General features: G+C 49.2%; 1 protein-coding gene across 1 annotated transcript in view; it reads left to right on the top strand.

Annotated features, from left to right (window-relative positions):
* The first annotated feature begins 9,241 nt into the window (after positions 1-9,241).
* The window catches only part of LOC146869442 (E3 ubiquitin-protein ligase TRIM39-like), a 109,378-nt gene continuing 96,833 nt past the window's right edge, over positions 9,242-21,786 (top strand). Inside the window, exon 1 of the mRNA XM_085599847.1 lies at positions 9,242-9,673. Coding sequence (XP_085455973.1) covers positions 9,260-9,673 — 414 coding nt within the window. The 5' untranslated portion in view covers positions 9,242-9,259. The remainder of the gene's footprint in view (positions 9,674-21,786) is intronic.

Below are 21,786 nucleotides of genomic sequence, written 5' to 3' on the forward strand. Positions count from 1 at the left end.
ACTGAGCATCAAAGCGGCTGCGAAATGTTCACGCAGGCTACCAAATGGTGCGCGCGCCCTGCGCACATGCACTGTATTTGGAGGCCTGAAAGCACTAGTTTGCACTTCCAAATCCCCCCGTTTACAAAAGCTCTCGCGAGAGCAGCGCTAAAGCGCTGTCTCAGGCGGGACCTAAAAATATAGCGGCGTGGCATGGCAGGGGATAATTAACGTCTGGAATCTTTGTGTCCAGGTGTTGCTGACTGTAATATCGGCACGTCTGACCGTGCGTTGGCCAATTTTCAACGCCTGTCAGACCGCATACTGGCAAAAGTCAATAAGGAGGTGTGCGGCACTCTTTTGAACAAGTCAAAAGTCAAAGGAATTAAATGAAGTGAACATTCATACCTTACCAAGAATACATGCTCTAGAGAATTCGAGAAGGTAGTGCTGCAACAGCATTCATTCAGTGTTCTTAGGCTGCTATGTCATCAACATAGACAGAGGACCAAGCAAAGGAAGGGTATCTAGCAGTGGCGGCTGGTGACATTTGAAAGTGGTGAGGCGTAGAATTGTCATACTGCACTTTGGCGAGCGAGCGTGAGCCCGAAATTCCTCAAAAGTGCCGTACATTCATCTGCTCTCACTCTCATATACAAATAACAAATATGTTTGGTTTGATGCTAGCCGAATCACAATGTGGTGGTGTCTGCAGTAATTAATGACCACATTAATTTTATCGCCTATAACTAAGTCCTTTGTTTTAATTAGACACCCTGGCACTCTCCGTGATCTGCAGTCACCCCCGTAAACTTATATCACACCATATACCAGGGTCAGAATAAACAACAATATACACAGACCCACATTATGAATTCCTCGACAAGCAAATCACAGCACACTGTAGAGCTTCACTTCAGTCTTACAAAAAAAGTGCCAAGCCATCACTCATTGAAAAGTACGACATTGTGACATCCACATCACAACACACAGCTAAAATAAATCCACGTTCACTTTACCCGTTTACTTTGGCTATCACACGATTCCACCTTAGGACACTAAATAAAGAACAATTTAACCCGTATCACAACACACTGTTATATGAAACCTCATACTGTTAACACAATCATTCTATATCGCTAGTTGTAGTGGTTCGTCTACAGAGTGAGGCCGAGGAGCAGAAACAGAGAGCCTCAGCTCATATTCTTGCTTTCTCTGTGTCCCCGTCTTGGAATTCTCTGACCACCGCACATTGTTTAATAATCCTGCACACGATCCACGTGTCCCAAACCCGGCCCTTTTATACTATGGAGATCATTTTAAACCTGTCTACCCCTGCTTTATTTGCGCAAGTCCAGTCAACTGCTCCAGCAGTTTGGCGCACGCCACATCTTCACTCTCCTGGCTTGTGTGTCAGCTGCCCTGCCATGCGTGCACGGTGCTTTGGCTACCTGCCATGCTTGCACGGTGCTTTGGCTACCTGCCATGCTTGCACGGTGCTTTGGCTACCTGCCATGCTTGCACGGTGCTTTGGCTACCTGCCATGCTTGCACGGTGCTTTGGCTACCTGCCATACTTGCACGGTGCTTTGGCTACCTGCCATGCTTGCACGGTGCTTTGGCTACCTGCCATGCTTGCACGGTGCTTTGGCTACCTGCCATGCTTGCACGGTGCTTTGGCTACCTGCCATGCTTGCACGGTGCTTTGGCTATCTGCCATGCTTGCACGGTGCTTTGGCTACCTGCCATGCTTGCACGGTGCTTTGGCTACCTACCATGCTTGCACGGTGCTTTGGCTACCTGCCATGCTTGCACGGTGCTTTGGCTACCTGCCATGCTTGCACGGTGCTTTGGCTACCTGCCATGCTTGCACGGTGCTTTGGCTACCTGCCATGCTTGCACGGTGCTTTGGCTACCTGCCATGCTTGCACGGTGCTTTGGCTACCTGCCATGCTTGCACGGTGCTTTGGCTACCTGCCATGCTTGCTCTGTGCTTTGGCTACCTGCCATGCTTGCTCTGTGCTTTGGCTACCTGCCATGCTTGCACGGTGCTTTGGCTACCTGGGCTTGCCATACATCTCGTGCTGATGCCACGTGGGATGCCATTATGAAGGTCGGCAAACTGCTAGTTTGGAGACCTGCAGTGCTTCCGATTAGTAAGGGCCATCTTGTGAAGCGCTTGATTGCCACAGTAATATACACATTAATGTCAGTGGCTGCACCAGGCTTTAGGTCATACGCTATCGTGGTGGCTTATGATGAAGCTTAACTTGATATTGCAATGACTTCAGAAAACAACCAATGAGATTTAGGCCCATATTTCAGTCTGTATTCAACCTCCCGACACCATCTCCTCCTCGCGCCGGTTTTGCAAGCATTTCGTTGTCTTTAATGGACCACAGGAAAAGGACACAATAATGCTGACCTGAAAATGCCTAAACAGCACGCGAGCAGCTGTTATTGGCAACACTTGTCTTTTAGGAAAAGATTTTAACCAAAAAATGCATCCTCATGTCAAAAATGAGCACAAGCACATATTTTATGCTAAAATATAACTCTATGTGATGTATTTACATTTGGTAGACATACGAGTAATTTCATGCAGCTTTGCAAAAATTCTGATATAATTATACGAAATTCTCACATCCCTAAGAACAGTCGAGGCTTTGGCTACCTGCCATGCTTGCACGGTGCTTTGGCTACCTGCCATGCTTGCACGGTGCTTTGGCTACCTGCCATGCTTGCACGGTGCTTTGGCTACCTGCCATGCTTGCACGGTGCTTTGGCTATCTGCCATGCTTGCACGGTGCTTTGGCTACCTGCCATGCTTGCACGGTGCTTTGGCTACCTGCCATGCTTGCACGGTGCTTTGGCTACCTGCCATGCTTGCACGGTGCTTTGGCTACCTGCCATGCTTGCACGGTGCTTTGGCTACCTGCCATGCTTGCACGGTGCTTTGGCTACCTGCCATGCTTGCACGGTGCTTTGGCTACCTGCCATGCTTGCACGGTGCTTTGGCTACCTGCCATGCTTGCACGGTGCTTTGGCTACCTGCCATGCTTGCTCTGTGCTTTGGCTACCTGCCATGCTTGCTCTGTGCTTTGGCTACCTGCCATGCTTGCACGGTGCTTTGGCTACCTGGGCTTGCCATACATCTCGTGCTGATGCCACGTGGGATGCCATTATGAAGGTCGGCAAACTGCTAGTTTGGAGACCTGCAGTGCTTCCGATTAGTAAGGGCCATCTTGTGAAGCGCTTGATTGCCACAGTAATATACACATTAATGTCAGTGGCTGCACCAGGCTTTAGGTCATACGCTATCGTGGTGGCTTATGATGAAGCTTAACTTGATATTGCAATGACTTCAGAAAACAACCAATGAGATTTAGGCCCATATTTCAGTCTGTATTCAACCTCCCGACACCATCTCCTCCTCGCGCCGGTTTTGCAAGCATTTCGTTGTCTTTAATGGACCACAGGAAAAGGACACAATAATGCTGACCTGAAAATGCCTAAACAGCATGCGAGCAGCTGTTATTGGCAACACTTGTCTTTTAGGAAAAGATTTTAACCAAAAAATGCATCCTCATGTCAAAAATGAGCACAAGCACATATTTTATGCTAAAATATAACTCTATGTGATGTATTTACATTTGGTAGACATACGAGTAATTTCATGCAGCTTTGCAAAAATTCTGATATAATTATACGAAATTCTCACATCCCTAAGAACAGTCGAGGCCGGCATTACGGGCGGGTGGGGGGGGGGGGGTGTTAATGGGGTCGTCGCGCCGCGGGGGATAGGGGATAAGGCAGGAGGGGTTTAATGGGAAAAAAATATATAAAATAAAAGTTACCATCCCGCGCCATCTTCTGGATGGGTCCTGACTCCCGCCGTCTGGTCCTGACTCGTTTTCCAGTTCTGGCCCGGGCCGGCTGCAGCTCTCCCTGCGTCATTAGGAAAGGCAGCCTCCCTCCTCTCCGCCAATCAGAACTGGTGAGGCGAATCTGAGCGCGCCCCACCTGGGCCATTTTCTCTATGTAGGCTGCTGCATGCAGCAGCCTACATAGAGAAAAGGGAGAGTGGGCGGTCCTGCTCGAGGGCAGGGGGCAGTGGCTTGCCCACTGTTGTACATACTGACTGTTTGGTCGGCCCTGGGGCTGGCCAAACAGTCAGTATGCAGAACAGTGGGCAAGCACTCCCTCCCTGCCCTCGAGCAGAACCGCCCACCCCAAACCAGGCACTTCTGCTTTCTCGCTAGTTATTACCATTTATGTTTCTGCCTTCTTGCACTGCGAGAAAGCAGGGGGCGGCGCCCAAACGCCCCTATAGAGGAGCCGCCACTGTAATAGTCACACAGAGTACAGCACAGGCAGTCACAGTGCTAGCTTCTCACTCACACACAGAATGCAGCAACTGCACCCACAAAGCAAGCTTCTTAGTCACACAGAGTACAGCACAGGCAGTCACTGTGCTAGCTTCTAACTCACACACAGAATGCAGCACCAGCACCCACAGTGCAAGCTTCTTAGTCACACAGAGTACAGCACAGGCAGTCACGGTGTTAGCTTCTAACTCACACACAGAATGAAGCACCAGCACCCACAGTGCAAGCTTCTTAGTCACACAGAGTACAGTACAAGTAGCCACAGTCAAGCTTCTCACTCATACACAGAGTACAGCACCAGCACCGACAGTGCAAGCTTCTTAGTCACACAGAGTACAGCACAGGCAGTCATGGGGCTAGCTTCTCACTCACATACAGAATACGGCACCAGCACCCACAGTACAAGCTTCTTATTCACACAGAGTACAGCACAGGCAGTCATGGGGCTAGCTTCTCACTCACATACAGAATACGGCACCAGTGCCCACAGTGCAAGCTTCTTATTCACACAGAGTACAGCACAACCAGCCACAGTCAAGCTTCTCACTCATGCACAGAGTACAGCACCGGCACCCACAGTGCAAGCTTCTTATTCACACAGAGTTCAGCACAAGCAGCCACAGTGCAAGCTTCACACTCACACACTGAATACAGCACCAGCACCAACAGTGCAAGCTTCTTAGTCACACAGAGTACAGCATAGGCAGTCACAGTGCTAGCTTCTTATTCACACAGAGTACAGCATAAGCACCCACAGTCAAGCTTCTCACTCACACACTGAATACAGCACCAGCACCCACAGTGCAAGCTTCTTCATCACACAGAGTACAGCACAAGCAGCCACAGTGCAAGCTTCTTAGTCACATAGAGTACAGCACAAGCAGCCACAGTCAAGCTTCTCACTCACACACTGAATACAGCACTGACACCCACAGTAGAAGCGTCTTATTCACACAGAGAACAGCACAGGCACTCACGGTGCTAGCTTCTCACTCACACACCCGAATACAGCACCAGCACCAACAGTGCAAGCTTCTTATTCACACAGAGTACAGCACAGGCAGTCACTGTGTTAGCTTCTCACTCACATACAGAATACGGCATCAGCACCCACAGTGCAAGCTTCTTATTCACACAGAGTACAGCACAAGCAGCCACAGTGCTAGCTTCTCACTTATCCACAGAGTACAGCACCAGCAACCACAGTGCAAGCTTCTCACTCACACACAGAATGCAGCACCAGCACCAACAGTGCAAACTTCTTAGTCACACAGAGTACAGCACAGGCAGTCACGGTGCAAGCTTCTCACTCACATACAGAATACAGCACCAGCACCCACAGTGCAAGCTTCTTCGTCACACAGAGTACAGCACAAGCAGCCACAGTGCAAGCTTCTTATTCACACAGAGTACAACACAAGCAGCCACAGTCAAGCTTCTCACTCACACACTGAATACAGCACCAGCACCCACAGTGCAAGCTTCTCACTCACACACTGAATACAGCACCAGCATCCACAGTGCAAGCTTCTTATTCACTCAGAGTACAACACAAGCAGCCACAGTGCTAGCTTCTCACTCACATACAGAATACAGACCCAGCACCCACAGTGCAAGCTTCTTAGTCACACAGAGTACAGTACAAGCAGCCACAGTCAAGCTTCTCGCTCATACACAAAGTGCAGCACCAGCACCGACAGTGCAAGCTTCTTATTCACACAGAGTACAGCACAGGCAGTCGCAGTGTTAGCTTCTCACTCAGACACAGAGTACAGTACCAGCGCCCACAGTGAAAGCTTCTTATTCACACAGAGTACAGCACAAGCAGTCACAGTCAAGCTTCTCACTCACATACAGAATACAGACCCAGCACCCACAGTGCAAGCTTCTTAGTCACACAGAGTACAGTACAAGCAGCCACAGTCAAGCTTCTCACTCACATACAGAATACAGACCCAGCACCCACAGTGCAAGCTTCTTAGTCACACAGAGTACAGTACAAGCAGCCACAGTCAAGCTTCTCGCTCATACACAGAGTACAGCACCAGCACCGACAGTGCAAGATTCTTATTCACACAGAGTACAGCACAGGCAGTCGCTGTGTTAGCTTCTCACTCATACACAGAGTAGAGCACCAGCACCGACAGTGCAAGCTTCTTATTCACACAGAGTACAGCACAGGCAGTCGCTGTGTTAGCTTCTCTCACTCAGACACAGAGTACAGCACCAGCGCCCACAGTGAAAGCTTCCTATTCACACAGAGTACAGCACAAGCAGTCACAGTCAAGCTTCTCACTCATACACAGAGTACAGCACCGGCACCCACAGTGCAAGCCTCTTATTCACACAGAGTTCAGCACAAGCAGCCACAGTGCAAGCTTTTTATTCACACAGAGTACAGCGCAAGCAGCCACAGTGTAATCTTCTTGTATATACAATCTGAGCAGAGCACATGCCATCAGAGTGCAAGATTCTCCCTCAGATAAAAGTTAAGCGCAGTAGCAGCAGAGGTTCTCAGACACTGAGCAGGCACATTGCAGAATCAAACAGGTACAGGCAGAAGAAGCTTCCTTCACACACAGAATGGGTGCAGCAGTGCTCACACATGGAACACGCACAGTGGAAGATCATACAGGTAGAACAAGCTTCCTTCGCACACATGATGGATATAGCAGCAATGCAGACTTCCCTTATGTATAGTACAGTCACAATCAGGACACAGTCATACATGCCACAGCTGGGAAGAGGCAGATTTTAAAATACAAGGCATATAAAATCAGCCCCTGGCTTGAATTTGAGAAAGGGATAGCCTTGATAGGAGAAAAAAGATCCAAAATATGAAAATGTCGACTCAGAACATCTTTACATTCATAAAAGGTACACAAGGCACACAAAACGACGATTTAAGTTTCCCTCATACACAGAACTGGTTAATTACAGGCAGTAGGAGTTCATGCTTCCTCTTCACAGGTGCACTACAGGCAACTGAGGTGCATCACAGACAATATAACAGCAGTCCAAGCTTCCCTTCCACAGAAAAGAGAACACAGACGCCAGCAGTACAAGTCTACCTCACACAAAAGAGGTGCAGCACAGACACCAGCAGTTCAAGCTTCCCTCATACAGAAGACGTGCATCACAGACAACAGCAGTGCAAGCTTCCCTCACACACAGAAGAGGTGCAGCACAGACAACAGCAGTGCAAGCTTCCATCACACACAAAAGAGGTGCATCACAAGCAAAAGCAGTGCAAGCTTCCCCAATACAGAAGAGGTGCAACACAGATACCAGTAGTGCAAGCTTCCTTCACACAGAAGAGGTTAAGCACAGACAACAGCAGTGCAAGCTTCCCTCCCAAAGAAGAGGAAACACAGATGCCAGCAGTACAAGTCTACCTCACACAAAAGAGGTGCAACACAGATACCAGTAGTGCAAGCTTCCCTCACACAGAAGAGGTGCATCACAGACAACAGCAGTGCAAGCTTCCTTCACACAGAAGAGGTGCAGCACAGACAACAGCAGTGCAAGCTTCCCTCACACACAGAAGAGGTGCATCAGTAAGCAACAACAGTGGAGGCTTACTGCACACACAGAAGAGGTGCAGCACAGAAAATAGCAGTGCAAGCTTCCCTCACACACAGAAGAGGTGCATCACAAGCAACAACAGTGGAGGCTTCCTGCACACACAGAAGAGGTGCAGCACAGACAACAGCAGTGCAAGCTTCCCTCACACGCAGAAGAGGTGCATCACAAGCAACAACAGTGGAGGCTTCCTGCACACACAGAAGAGGTGCAGCACAGACAACAGCAATGCAAACGTCCCTCACAAAGAAGAGGTACAGCACAGACAACTGCAGTGCAAGCTTCCGTCACACAGGAGAGGTGCAGCACAGACAACAGCAGTGCAAGCTTCCCCTACACACAGAAGAGGTGCATCACATGCAACAACAGTGGAGGCTTCCTGCACACAGAAGAGCTTCAGCACAGACAACAGCAGTGCAAGTTTCTCTCACACAGAAGAGGTTCACTACAAGCAACAGCAGTGCAAGCTTCCTTCACTCAGGAGAGAAGCTGCAAAAACAACAGCACTGGGAGTTTACCTCACATACAAAAGTGCAGTACAAACAACAGTAGTACAAGCGTCCCTCACACATGAAAGAGGTGCAACACAGACACCAGCAGTGCAAACTTCCTTCACACAGAAGAGATGCAGCACAAACAACAGCAGTGGAAGCGTCCCTCGCAAACAGAAGTGCAGCACAAGCAACAGCAGTGCAAGCTCCTCACACACAGAAGAAGTGCAGCGCAAGCAGTGCAAGCTACCCCGCGCACTGAAGGGTACAGCACAAGCAGCAGCAGTGCAATCTCCCCTCACACACAGAACTGTTAATCACAGGCAGTGGCTACAATCTTCTCTTAAACACAAAACTTCAGATGTAAAGGCATCAACAAGTGAACCTGTACAAAGTACAGGTGGAGTTGTGATCTGATCTGGACGGTTATTTATTGGCCTGACTAGTATTTGTAAGCATGGCTGGAATAGATTAAAAAAACATGAAGCAAAAGCAGGTACTTTGCAGGCTTTAAAACCTTAATGTAAAATTGCAAATGCAGAAAGAAATTGCCTAAAAAGTATTTTTAAATATGTACAATTCCAAACAATGATTACAATCAACATATTTAAAAAATACAAAGGATTTTACAAGTTTTTAAGTGCAGCTCCGGAGACCTGCAGAAAGTGAGAACAAAACCAAGTGGCAGTTCCCTCCTGCTCTGTGACTGTAACATGAACCCGGAAGTCCCAGCGCAGCCAGAGAGGGGCAGACGCACAGACACACCCACTTCACAAAGAAAGAAACTGAAGCTTAAGTTTACTTCCTGCATTTCTGCATCATGGCGGCAGCAGCTCAGCTCGGGAAGCTCCAAGAAGAGGCCACTTGTTCCATCTGTTTGGAATATTTTACTGATCCGGTGATAATTATTGAGTGTGGACACAACTTCTGCCGCTCCTGCATCACTCAGAGCTGGGAGGGAAGAGATGGAAACTTCCCCTGTCCACAGTGCAGGGAAACATCTGGGAAAAGCCTCCGACCCAACAAGCAACTGGGTAACATCGTGGAAATGTTAAAACAGCTTCATCTGCCCCCCGTGAGGCCCCCGGAGGAGAATCTGTGTGAGAAACATCACGAGAAACTGAATCTGTTCTGTGCAGAGGATCAAAGGATGATATGTGTGGTGTGCTGGGAGTCCAAGGAGCATACAACACACTCAGCAAGTCCTCTAGAGAAGGCTGCAGAGGAGTACAAGGTATGTCTATAGGCATTCAGGGATCACAGTTTCACACTATGATCCCCACTGAGGAACCTGCATATGACTATAAGGGTGTGTGTGTGTGTGTGTGTGTATCAATTGAATATCACAGGGCATGTCTGTGGACAATCAGGGATCACAAAGTCACTCTGTGAGCCCCATCAAGGAGGCAGTCAGAAAGCACAAGCTATGTGTGCACGTACTTAGAGGTCACAAGTCACTCTGTGTACCTCATAGAGTCGGCTGCAGAAGAGCACAGGGTATGTGTGTGCTCAGGATTCACTAGTGAATACACTCCTGGAGGCTTTCAGAAGTACAATGTCTCTGGGTCTTCAGTGATCAAAGGCGCCCTGTGAGTCCCATAAAGATAGTTGTCCAAGAGCACAAGTTATGTGAGTGGGTGCTCAGAGCTCACTAATGAAAACATGAAATGATTCATACAAAGGAATACAAGGTATATAAGTTGTATTTTAGGAAATCACAGGTTGTTCAAGCCTCAAAGAAGGGGCTGGAAAAGAGGACAAGGCACGTCTGTGGGCATTCGGGGATCACAGAGGCACACCGAGCCCCAACCGAAAACCTGCAAGCAAGCACAAGGTGTGTGTGGGTGTTTAGGAACGACAAGTGGAGCACAAGATATGTCTGTGAAAATTCAGGGAACACCAAGGGGCAGCCGGAGAGCACAAGCTGTGTGTGAGTGTTCAGAGGTCAAAAGTCACCCTTTGTATAGGGTGACCAGATGGCTCTGTGTCACTGGAACGCCGTTTTTCTATTCCAGGACTTTGCTTCTATTAAATAATTTTAATCTGATGTGTTGAAGCAATAGGATTCAGTAAAATGAACTAAGACCACAACTCCCAGAATGCACTAATATGTTAAATCAAAAGCTCCGAAATGGAAAGTTTGAGTGCCTGTGGCATGGCGTCATCTAGTCACCCTACCTGTGAGCGCCATTGAAGAGACTGCAGAAGAGAACAGGGTACGTCTGTGGATGTTCAGGGAATCAAAAGACACCGGAGAGTCCATAGAGGAGGCTACTAACAGCTCTCGGTATGTCTGTGATTGTTTATAGGTCATAACGTGCCAGTGGGCCCCAAAGAGAAATCTGTGCAAGAGGTGTATGTGGGTGTTCAGGATTTACAAGTAAAGACACTCTGTAAGTTACCAAGAGGAAGAACCTGTAGAGGAGCACAAGGTAGGTGTGTTGGTGTTCAGGTACCACAAGTGAAGTCACTTGTTAAGTCTTTAAGAAGATACAAAGTATGTTTTCGGTGTTAAGAGATCACATTTCACCCTGTGGATCCAATAGAGAAGTGTGCCCAAGAGCACATGGTATATATGTGGGAGGTCAGGATTCACAAGTAAAGACATCCTCCGAGTCTCACAGGGGAATACAGGGTATGTATGTCTGCTTTTAGGGATCAGAGGTGGAACACTATGAGCCTCATAGAAGAGGATGCAGAAGAGCACAAGATATGTCTGTGGGTATTCAGGGATCAAAGTGGACTCCGTGGATCCCCTGGAGAAGACTGCCCAAAGCCACAAGGTATATTTGTGGGTGCTTAGGGATCGTAAGCAAAGGCACTCTGTGAAACCTATATAAGAAACAGGAAAAGAGCACAGTGTGGCTGTCGGAGCGCTGAGACCACAGGTGTATACCTTGAGCCCCAGAGGCGGCTGCAGAGGATCAGAAGGGATGTGTGTGGGTGTTTTTGGATCTCACGTGGTACTCAAAGGGTTCAGTGTGATAGTGACAGTTGTTGGTGTCAGAAGGCTTGATGCAGCAATGTAGGGTGTAGCACACAGGCTCACAAGGGTATCAGACACAGCAGAAGATGTGCAGCAATGCAATGTGTAGTACACAGGCTCCCAGGGGTATCAGACACACCAGAAGATGTGCAGCAATGCAATGTGTAGCACACAGGCTCCCAAGGGTATCAGACACAGCAGAAGATGTGCAGCAATGCAATGTGTAGCACAAAGGCCCACAAGGGTATCAGACACAGCAGAAGATGTGCAGCAATGCAATGTGTAGTACACAGGCTCCCAAGAGCATCTGTGCAGGTGACTCCCAGCAATGCAGGGTTCATCAGGCAGAGGTTCAGCTGGGCTGGTTGCTTGTTTGTCACAGACCCCGTAGGAGCCTGTTGCCTCTTTTCTGTTGCAAACTCTGTAAGGGGCTGGTGTCTGAATTGTATTTCAGATGCTGGAAAGGGATGGAACCTGCACTGATGTAAACTCTCTCTGAGGGCAACTACCGGATTCCTGTCATAGGCCCTGAGAGCGACTGATGTCTGCTCCCTATCTCTTGCTGTCTGTTTCTTGCCTTCTACTTTGTGTGGTGTCTGCTGTCTGTTCTCTCTCACAGACCCTGTATGAGGCTGGCACCTGCCCTCTTGATGTAAATGCGTGTTCTCTGTGTACATGGCGCTGGTGTCTGCTCTCTCACTATGACTGTGCCGAGGTTTGGGGCCATTGTAGTACCAACAAATTTGGGAAGGTAGAAAACAATTTTGTAAGAAGACTGCTTAAAATACCATCCAGTACCCCCCTTGTCCCCGTATTCCTCGACATTAATCTAAAAAGAACAGAGTATTTAGCACTATTGAGACCACTGTTGTATTGGGTTAGGGTTTGGTCAACCCCGGAGTTGTGCGATTATAAGTGTGGATTGACTGAACTAATCCAGATCGATGAGCACTTGAAAACCCCATGGCTAAAGTATATATGCAAGTGGTTTGAGAGATTAGGGCTTTCTCATTTTTGGGAGGCGCCTCAGAACATGACTCTGTCCTCCCAAAATTTTTTAAAGGAAACTTTCTGGTCCCACGTCAATGGTGAGCTAACACTTGGATCTACGACGCATATTGACCCAGAATTTCCTAAACATAAAAGATACACCCAATTGTGAAGAATTCATGGACGAGATTGGCCCTCCATTAGCAAAATCATTATATCTGAAATTTAGGTATGGGGTCTTATTGATCAGTGCTTACACAGGCAGGTGGGGTGGGGAAAAAGGTTCGGAAATGTGCACTGTCTGCTCTCTAGGGGCAAGGGAAGATGATGTCCATCTACTCTTCTTCTGCCCGGCATACAAGAAACCGAGGCATTGTTGGATCAAACCCCTTTGTAAACACGCGGGGGTTAGATCCTACAAAGAAGCAGAGTGCATAATAAAGTCTAACACCTCACAACTAGTGGTGTTTGGTATAAGTAGATTTTTATTTAATGTGTATATTATTAGGAAACGTTTTGGTTATAAATTGTAATCCAGGGGGGGAATCCACCCATCTCCCTTTCCATATAGATTTAAGACACTCTGTCTTCCTCAGTCTTACTCAGTTTTATCTATTTTTAAAATCTGGCTTTTATTTAATTTATATTCTTATTTATATTTTAATATCGGTATTGCTTAATCATGGAGATAAACCAATTTTTGTCAATTGTATGTAATTGTATATTACGGCCATATATGTAAAATGTGTTATTTATTGTTGTATCTGGCTTTTATGGCAATTTTGCCGAAATAAAGTATTACTGACTGACACTATGACTGTCTGTTTTCTCAGTCACAGACCTTTTATGAGGCCGGTTGCTCTCCTGCTGTGCCTGTCTGTTCTCCATCTGAGAACCCGTAGGAGTCGGGTACCTGCTCTCTCAATATGTCTTTTCTCAGTCACTGTCCCTTTATGAGGCTAGTTGCTCTCCTGCTGTGCCTGTCTGTTCTCCATCTGTGATCCTGTAGGAGTCTGGTACCTGCTCCCAATATGTCTATTCTCAGTCACAGACCCTTTATGAGGCTGGTTGCTGTCCTGCTGTGCCTGTCTGTTCTCCGTCTCAGATCTTGTAGGAGTCTGGTACCCACTCCCTCAATCTGTCTATTCTCAGTCACAGACCCTTTATGAGGCCGGTTGCTCTCCTGCTGTGCCTGTCTGTTCTCCATCTGAGAACCCGTAGGAGTCGGGTACCTGCTCTCTCAATATGTCTTTTCTCAGTCAAAGACACTTTATGAGGCTGGTTGCACTCCTGCTGTGCCTGTCTGTTCTCCATCTGAGATCCTGTATATTCTCAGTCACAGACCCTTCATGGGGCTGGTTGCTCTCCTGCTGTGCCTGTCTGTTCTCCATCTGAGATCCTGTATATTCTCAGTCACAGACCCTTTATGAGGCTGGTTGCTCTCCTGCTGTGCCTGTCTGTTCTCCATCTGAGATCCTGTAGGAGTCTGTTACCCGTTCCCTCAATATGTCTATTCTCAGTCACAGACAGACCCTTTATGAGGCTGGTTGCTCTCCTGCTGTGCCTGTCTGTTCTCCATCTGAGATCCTGTATATTCTCAGTCACAGACCCTTCATGAGGCTGGTGGCTCTCCTGCTGTGCCTGTCTGTTCTCCATCTGAGATCCTGTAGGAGTCTGGTACCTGCTCTCTCAATGTGTTTGCTCTCTGTCACAGACCCTGAATGAGACTGATATCTGCTCTCGTCCTGTGACTGTTTTCTGTCATAGACCCTGTAAACGCTTGGTGTTCGCTCTCTCGTTTTGGTTTTCTCTTCTCTGTTGCAGACTCTCTATGGGGCTGGCCCCTACACTCTTGCTCTGCCCGTTATCTGTCACAGACTGATCATTTCTTTGGTTGTCTGTTCTCTCTAACAGACCCTGTATGAGGCTGGCACCTACCCTCTTGATGTAAATGCGTGTTCTCTGTGTACATGGCGCTGGTGTCTGCTCTCTCACTATGACTGTCTGTTTTCTCAGTCACAGACCCTTTATGAGGCCGGTTGCTCTCCTGCTGTGCCTGTCTATTCTCCATCTGAGAACCTGTAGGAGTCGGGTACCTGCTCTCTCAATATGTCTATTCTCAGACACAGGCCCTTTATGAGGCTGGTTGCTCTCCTGCTGTGTATGTCTGTTCTCCATCTGAGGTCCTGTAGAAGTCTGGTACCCACTCCTCAATATGTCTATTCTCTGTCACAGACCCTTTATGCGGCTGGTTGCTCTCCTGCTCTGCCTGTCTGTTCTCCATCTGAGATCCTGTAGGAGTCTGTTACTCGATCCCTCAATATGTCTATTCTCAGTCACAGACCCTTTATGCGGCTGGTTGTTCTCCTGCTCTGCTTGTCTGTTCTCCATCTGAGATCCTGTAGGAGTCTGTTACTCGCTCCCTCAATATGTCTATTCTCTGTCACAGACCCTGAATGAGACTGATATCTGCTCTCGTCCTGTGACTGTTCTCTGTCATAGACCCTGTAAACGCTTGGTGTTCGCTCTCTCGTTTTGGTTTTCTCTTCTCTGTTGCAGACTCTCTATGGGGCTGGCCCCTACACTCTTCCTCTGCCCGTTATCTGTCACAGACTGATCATTTCTTTGGTTGTCTGTTCTCTGTCACAGACCCTGCATGTGGCTGGCACCTGTATGGAACAAGGTCCTTATATGGTTAATCTGTCAAGGGAATGTGAGATGTACACTACTCAAGAACAATATGGATAAGTGTGGTCAGAATTTACAATCTAGATGTATATGTTATTTGCACTTACAGTCTTAATATATATGGGTAGTACTTACAGTCTGGATACAGAGCACTAAACCGGGCATGGTCCCTGAGAAGAAACCATTTCTGGGAGAAGGTCAAGGGAGGGCTGTCGGATCAGGGTCAGTGTTCACTGAAGAGATGTGTCTTCCTCATTTTTAGTTTGAGCCTAGGCTTCTCTTCTTTGCTGCCTTCTAAGTCATTCACTCAGCCGATACCTCACTTTCTTCATCTGTTCTTTTAGGGAACTTTTTTTTTTTAAGGTTGGTTTATTCCAGTCGCGCTTTTGCCCTCCCACCACCTTCCTCTACAGATGCAGTGTTTTCAAGGGCTCCTTTAATCTGGGATGGCAGCAGCACAGGTAGGAGCAGCCTAGTGACTTCTCTGAAAGCCCAGCTCATGCGTTCTCTTCCGAGCTGAACCCTTATCTGCTGTTGCTGTGTCTGTCGGGTAGTACCATCCGCATACGCACCCCAGTGGAAACCACACAGATGCACTGACCCTGGGACCCTCTGCCTGCCAAGGGTGGCTTCTCATCTGTTCCTTACTGAGCCCCTCTAACTTCATACAAATCCTTTCTTTCTTTCTCTTAATTCTCCACCTTTTTCCGTTCTTCGTCTGCCTCTATCAACAGGTGCATCGGCTCACTCTCTACCGTCCCTGTCTCCACCGTTCTCTGCATCACATATCTACCTATTGCTCTCCTATTCCTAGTTTTCCACTCATCAAATGGTTCTCCACTTCTCTAGACCATGTACCTTTGCTCTCCCCTTCACCTTCCTTTGAATAAACTCTCATTCCTTTTCTTCTTTTGCTCTATTTATCTGCCCCTTCGCAAAGTCTGTATGCGCTAATTTTTCGCATGGCTCCTCACACTTTTACTAGGACAGGATACAAACTGCCCCCTTTTAACTCTCAGGAGCTCTGCATAGCACTGAGAGAAAGAGGCAGGCATCTTGTCTGTCTCCATCCTACAAGTAAGCGCTAGACCCCGGGACCGAGGAAGAAACACTGCTGCTGCTGAAGGACCCCGGAGGCGCCAGACCCCAGGGCCAAGGAAGAAACACTGCTGCTGAAGGACCCCGGAGGCGCTGGACCCCAGGACTGAGGAAGAAACACTGCGGCTGAAGGACCCCGGAGGTGCTAGACCTCAGGACCGAGGAAGAAACACTGCTGCTGAAGGGCCCCAGAGGCGCTAGACCCCAGGACTGAGGAAGAAACACTGCTGCTGCTGAAGGACCCCGGAGGTGCTAGACCCCAGGACCGAGGAAGAAACACTGCTGCTGAAGGACCCCGGAGGTGCTAGACCGCAGGACTGAGGAAGAAACACTGCTGCTGAAGGGCCCCAGAGGCGCTAGACCCCAGGACTGAGGAAGAAACACAGCTGCTGCTGAATGACCCCGGAGGCTCTAGACCCCAGGACTGAGGAAGAAACACTGCTGCTGAAGGACTCCGGAGGTGCTAGACTCCAGGACCGAGGAAGAAACACTGCTGATGAAAGACCCCAGAGGTGCTAGACCCCGGGACCGAGGAAGAAATATTGCTGCTGCTGAAAGACCCCGGAGGCGCTAGACCCCAAGACTGAGGAAGAAACACTGCTGCTGCTGAAGGACCCCAGAGGCGCTAGACCCCGGGACCGAGGAAGAAACACTGCTGCTGCTGAAGGACCCCGGAGGCGCTAGACCCCAGGACTGAGGAAGGAACACTGCTGCTGAAGGACCCCGGAGGCGCTAGACCACAGGACCAAGGAAGAAACACTGCTGCAGCTGAAGGACCCCGGAGGCGCTAGACCCCAGGACCGAGGAAGAAACACTGCTGCTGAAGGACCCCGGAGGCGCTAGACCCCAGGACTGAGGAAGAAACACTGCTGCTGAAGGACCCCGGAGGCACTAGACCCCGGGACCGAGGAAGAAACACTGCTGCTGAAGGACCCCGGAGGCGCTAGACCACAGGACCAAGGAAGAAACACTGCTGCAGCTGAAGGACCCCGGAGGCGCTAGACCCCAGGACCGAGGAAGAAACACTGCTGCTGAAGGACCCCAGAGGCGCTAGACCCCAAGACTGAGGAAGAAACACTGCTGCTGCTGAAGGACCCCAGAGGCGCTAGACCCCGGGACGAGGAAGAAACACTGCTGCTGCTGAAGGACCCCGGAGGCGCTAGACCCCGCGACCGAGGAAGAAACACTGCTGCTGCTGAAGGACCCCAGAGGCACTAGACCCCGGGACCGAGGAAGAAACACTGCTGCTGAAGGACCCCGGAGGCGCTAGACCCCAGGACCGAGGAAGAAACACTGCTGCTGAAGGACCCCGGAGGCTCTAGACCCCGGGACCGAGGAAGAAACACTGCTGCTGCTGAAGGACCCCGGAGGCGCTAGACCCCGCGACCGAGGAAGAAACACTGCTGCTGCTGAAGGACCCCAGAGGCGCTAGACCCCAGGACTGAGGAGGAAACACTGCTGCTGAAAGACCCCAGAGGCGCTAGACCCCAGGACTGAGGAAGAAACACTGCTGCTGAAGGACCCCGGAGACACTAGACCCCAGGACCGAGGAAGAAACACTGCTGCTGAAGGACCCCGGAGGCGCTAGACCCCGCGACCGAGGAAGAAACACTGCTGCTGCTGAAGGACCCCAGAGGCGCTAGACCCCAGGACCGAGGAAGAAACACTGCTGCTGCTGAAGGACCCCGGAGGCGCTAGACCCCGGGACGAGGAAGAAATATTGCTGCTGGTGAAGGACTATGGAGGCACTAGACCCCAGGACCGAGGAAGAAACACTGCTGCAGCTGAAGGACCCCGGAGGCGCTAGACCCCAGGACCGAGGAAGAAACACTGCTGCTGAAGGACCCCAGAGGCGCTAGACCCCAAGACTGAGGAAGAAACACTGCTGCTGCTGAAGGACCCCAGAGGCGCTAGACCCCGGGACGAGGAAGAAACACTGCTGCTGCTGAAGGACCCCGGAGGCGCTAGACCCCGCGACCGAGGAAGAAACACTGCTGCTGCTGAAGGACCCCAGAGGCACTAGACCCCGGGACCGAGGAAGAAACACTGCTGCTGAAGGACCCCGGAGGCGCTAGACCCCAGGACCGAGGAAGAAACACTGCTGCTGAAGGACCCCGGAGGCGCTAGACCCCGGGACCGAGGAAGAAACACTGCTGCTGCTGAAGGACCCCGGAGGCGCTAGACCCCGCGACCGAGGAAGAAACACTGCTGCTGCTGAAGGACCCCAGAGGCGCTAGACCCCAGGACTGAGGAGGAAACACTGCTGCTGAAAGACCCCAGAGGCGCTAGACCCCAGGACTGAGGAAGAAACACTGCTGCTGAAGGACCCCGGAGACACTAGACCCCAGGACCGAGGAAGAAACACTGCTGCTGAAGGACCCCGGAGGCGCTAGACCCCGCGACCGAGGAAGAAACACTGCTGCTGCTGAAGGACCCCAGAGGCGCTAGACCCCAGGACCGAGGAAGAAACACTGCTGCTGCTGAAGGACCCCGGAGGCGCTAGACCCCGGGACGAGGAAGAAATATTGCTGCTGGTGAAGGACTATGGAGGCGGTCCTGGGGTCTGGCGCCTCTGGGGTCCTTCAGCAGCAGCAGTGTTTCTTCTTCGGTCCCGGGGTCTAGCGCCTCCGGGGTCCTTACACACTGGTTCTTTATCAAAGTGACATACCTCACCTGACAACACACAGGCTCCTGTCCTAATCCACAGTGTGACGCAGCTCACCTGTTAACATATAGCCTTCAGCTCTGCGCTACAGTGTGACATACCTCACCTGATAACACACAGACTCCTGCGCTAAGCTACAGTGTGACATACCTCACCTCATAACACACAAGCTCCTGCTCTAGGCCACAGTGTGACATACCTCACCTCATAACACACAAGCTCCTGCTCTAGGCCACAGTGTGACATACCTCACATGATAGCACACAGACTTCTATGCTACAGTGTGACAACCCCACCTAATAACACACCATCTTTTGCTGTAAGCTTCAGTGTTACATACCTCACCGGATAACACACAGGCTCCTGCTCTAGGCTGCAGTGTGACATACGTCATCTGATATCATACAAGCTCCTGCTCGGCGCCACAATGTGACACACCTCACCTGATAACACACAGGCTCCTGCTCTAAGCCACAGTGTTGGGAAGAGCTGAACATAAGACTATCATAGTAATTCATGACCATCAAAAATGTAAATGATGTTTTAGGTTCGATATAATTCAGAATGTTTCAAAGAAAAATATCTTTCTAGTAAACATTGACTTTTTTATACCTGAAAAACATATTGTTTCCTATTTACATGTTTCTTTAAAATTCGACGCTATTTATCTCCATCAGTGCTTTGTGGGTCTTGACACTGGTCAAAGAGACTCCTGGCGCAGTGACCTGGGTTTCTCACCAGTATTTGTCCTAGTTTTTTTAGATGTAGATGAAAATTCAAGAGCTCTATCTCTGGAGCTGGCTTCAGGGAGTTCTGACATTTTATTCATTGGCACAGACTGGTCGGGCTAAAGTCTTTGTCACTCAATCTTGGTAGGAAGAGAGAGTAGAGCTGGGTGTGCCGTGACAGAGGAAACTGAGGCAAAGGTTCAGAAGAGAGGCCTACCCACCCAGCTGCTACACAGAACTGCATTAGCTCTTCTGGGGATGAAGAATGCAGGAAGTGGGCAGTGAATGTCCTTCGCTGCATCATTTGTCTCCCTCATTCCTTTCCGTTCACAGAAGTCTGGTCCACTTCAAAGACCTCAGGAAGGTTTCAACAATCTACCTCCCTATCTGGCAGGCTCCCGCCATCCTCCATCATATGTACTATTCACACTCAGGGGATCCAAAGTGGACTCCTGTCCCCATACATTAAATCACAATAGACACACTCTGAGTTCACCCTAACCCCCACATGTAGCACGCATGTATCATGCACTGTCTCAGTTGGTGTCTAGGCGCTATAGATTACAGCTAGTAGCTAAATTGTAACAAAGATTTTAGTGTATGAGACTCCATCAGGATAACTCACATCACTGCAGAGGTCCAAATACCTATATTCAAAGCGTGAGATACATAGTGTTCATGGGAATTAACCAACTTCCATTTGCCGCTCTAGCTGAGCTCTCACTGTGTGTCAAATCATTTGTAGGTCGTGTAAAATGTCTCCTCTACGGGTGGATATCATTCATGATTTATAATATTATGTGAAGTTCTCCATGTGCTCGGTCATGTAACACAGTGTAGAATATAACAGACAATGCAGTGTCATGTGACCCCATTCAAAATATCACAGACTATGTCATGTGGCCTCATTCAGTAAATCCTACACTCCACTGCTTCATGTGATAACATTCAGATTACCACAGATTGTGTCATGTGACTTGTTTTAGACTAGCAGACTGTGTCATGTAAAATTCATTCATATCACCCACTGCTTTGTCATGTGACCAGGGACATTGATTCTAGGAGTGGGCGGCAAACTCCGCTTCTTTGGCACAGTTTTGCCACATTCTGTGCTCTGCTTGGAGCACGGAGTTTGGCAAAAACTCTGCCTGCCGCGAGATGAGCAGAGTTTGGCGCCCACCCTGCCAACACTGCTTGAAAATAAATCTGTCCCATGTATGCGAGTGGGAAAACTAGCTCCTTACATAGGCATTGTGGGCTTTGTGCATCTCTGAAAAGCCTGAAAGCTGTAAGATGCCTGCACACATCCGTGCCCACACTTTCCAGTTACAGTCTGAAAAAAACTAGGCCCTTCAACGGCCTTTAACGTCCTTCAACGTCCCCTTTCATTCTGGCGATAGAGCTGAATTCAGAATATAAAACTTCTGCTTCTACCAGTAACACTGAAGGCGGTGCAGAAGTACGGCAGGATTTGCTGTTGCTGTTGTTAGAGTGTTACAGAGTTGTTACAGAGTTGTTACAGAGTGCCATAGCTCTTGGCCTGAGACAGGTTCACCTTCTCCTAATAAATAGGTCCCCGCTTCCTCCTGATGCAATGCCCCTGTGGGCCGCTACTTGCTCACATTGGAAACTTTGTATTTGTTGTTATTATCTGCTGGTAAACAATATGTGCAGTGTACACAGCATGTCGCAACTTGGACAATTCTCTATAGGAGGGTGACACAGGCAGCGGATGTGTGCGGAATAGGCGCACAGCTTTCCCTCTTGCAAATCCTGCTCGTTCTACAGTGGTAACTTTTTACTGCATGAACCGTCGGTGCTACCAATAATCCGTGTATACCAGGGGTCTCCAACCTTTTCTGTTGAGAGAGCTACTTCTGATCAGTAAAATCATTGTGAGCTACTAAAGGCCAAGCAACTGGTGCATTGTTCCCAGTGTCCCCCCTAGTACCCACTAATAAAGTACCATTTGCAAGTGGTCCCTCGGCACAAACCGGAGCCAGGAACCGATTTTACATTTCTCTCATTATTTTATTACAATTTGTAATACTTCCAGTGAGGGTTTTTAGGCGCTGTCCATAGGCCGTAGTCGATAGGAGATTAAATAATTTGCCCAGAATCAGAGGATGTGGAGCCTACGCCGATACTCGAACCTGGATCCCCAGCTTCGAAGTCAGCAGCTCTGGCCCTTA

The sequence above is a fragment of the Triturus cristatus genome, chromosome 1_1 (genome assembly GCF_964204655.1).
Source record: "Triturus cristatus chromosome 1_1, aTriCri1.1, whole genome shotgun sequence".
NCBI classification, from domain to species: domain Eukaryota; kingdom Metazoa; phylum Chordata; class Amphibia; order Caudata; family Salamandridae; genus Triturus; species Triturus cristatus.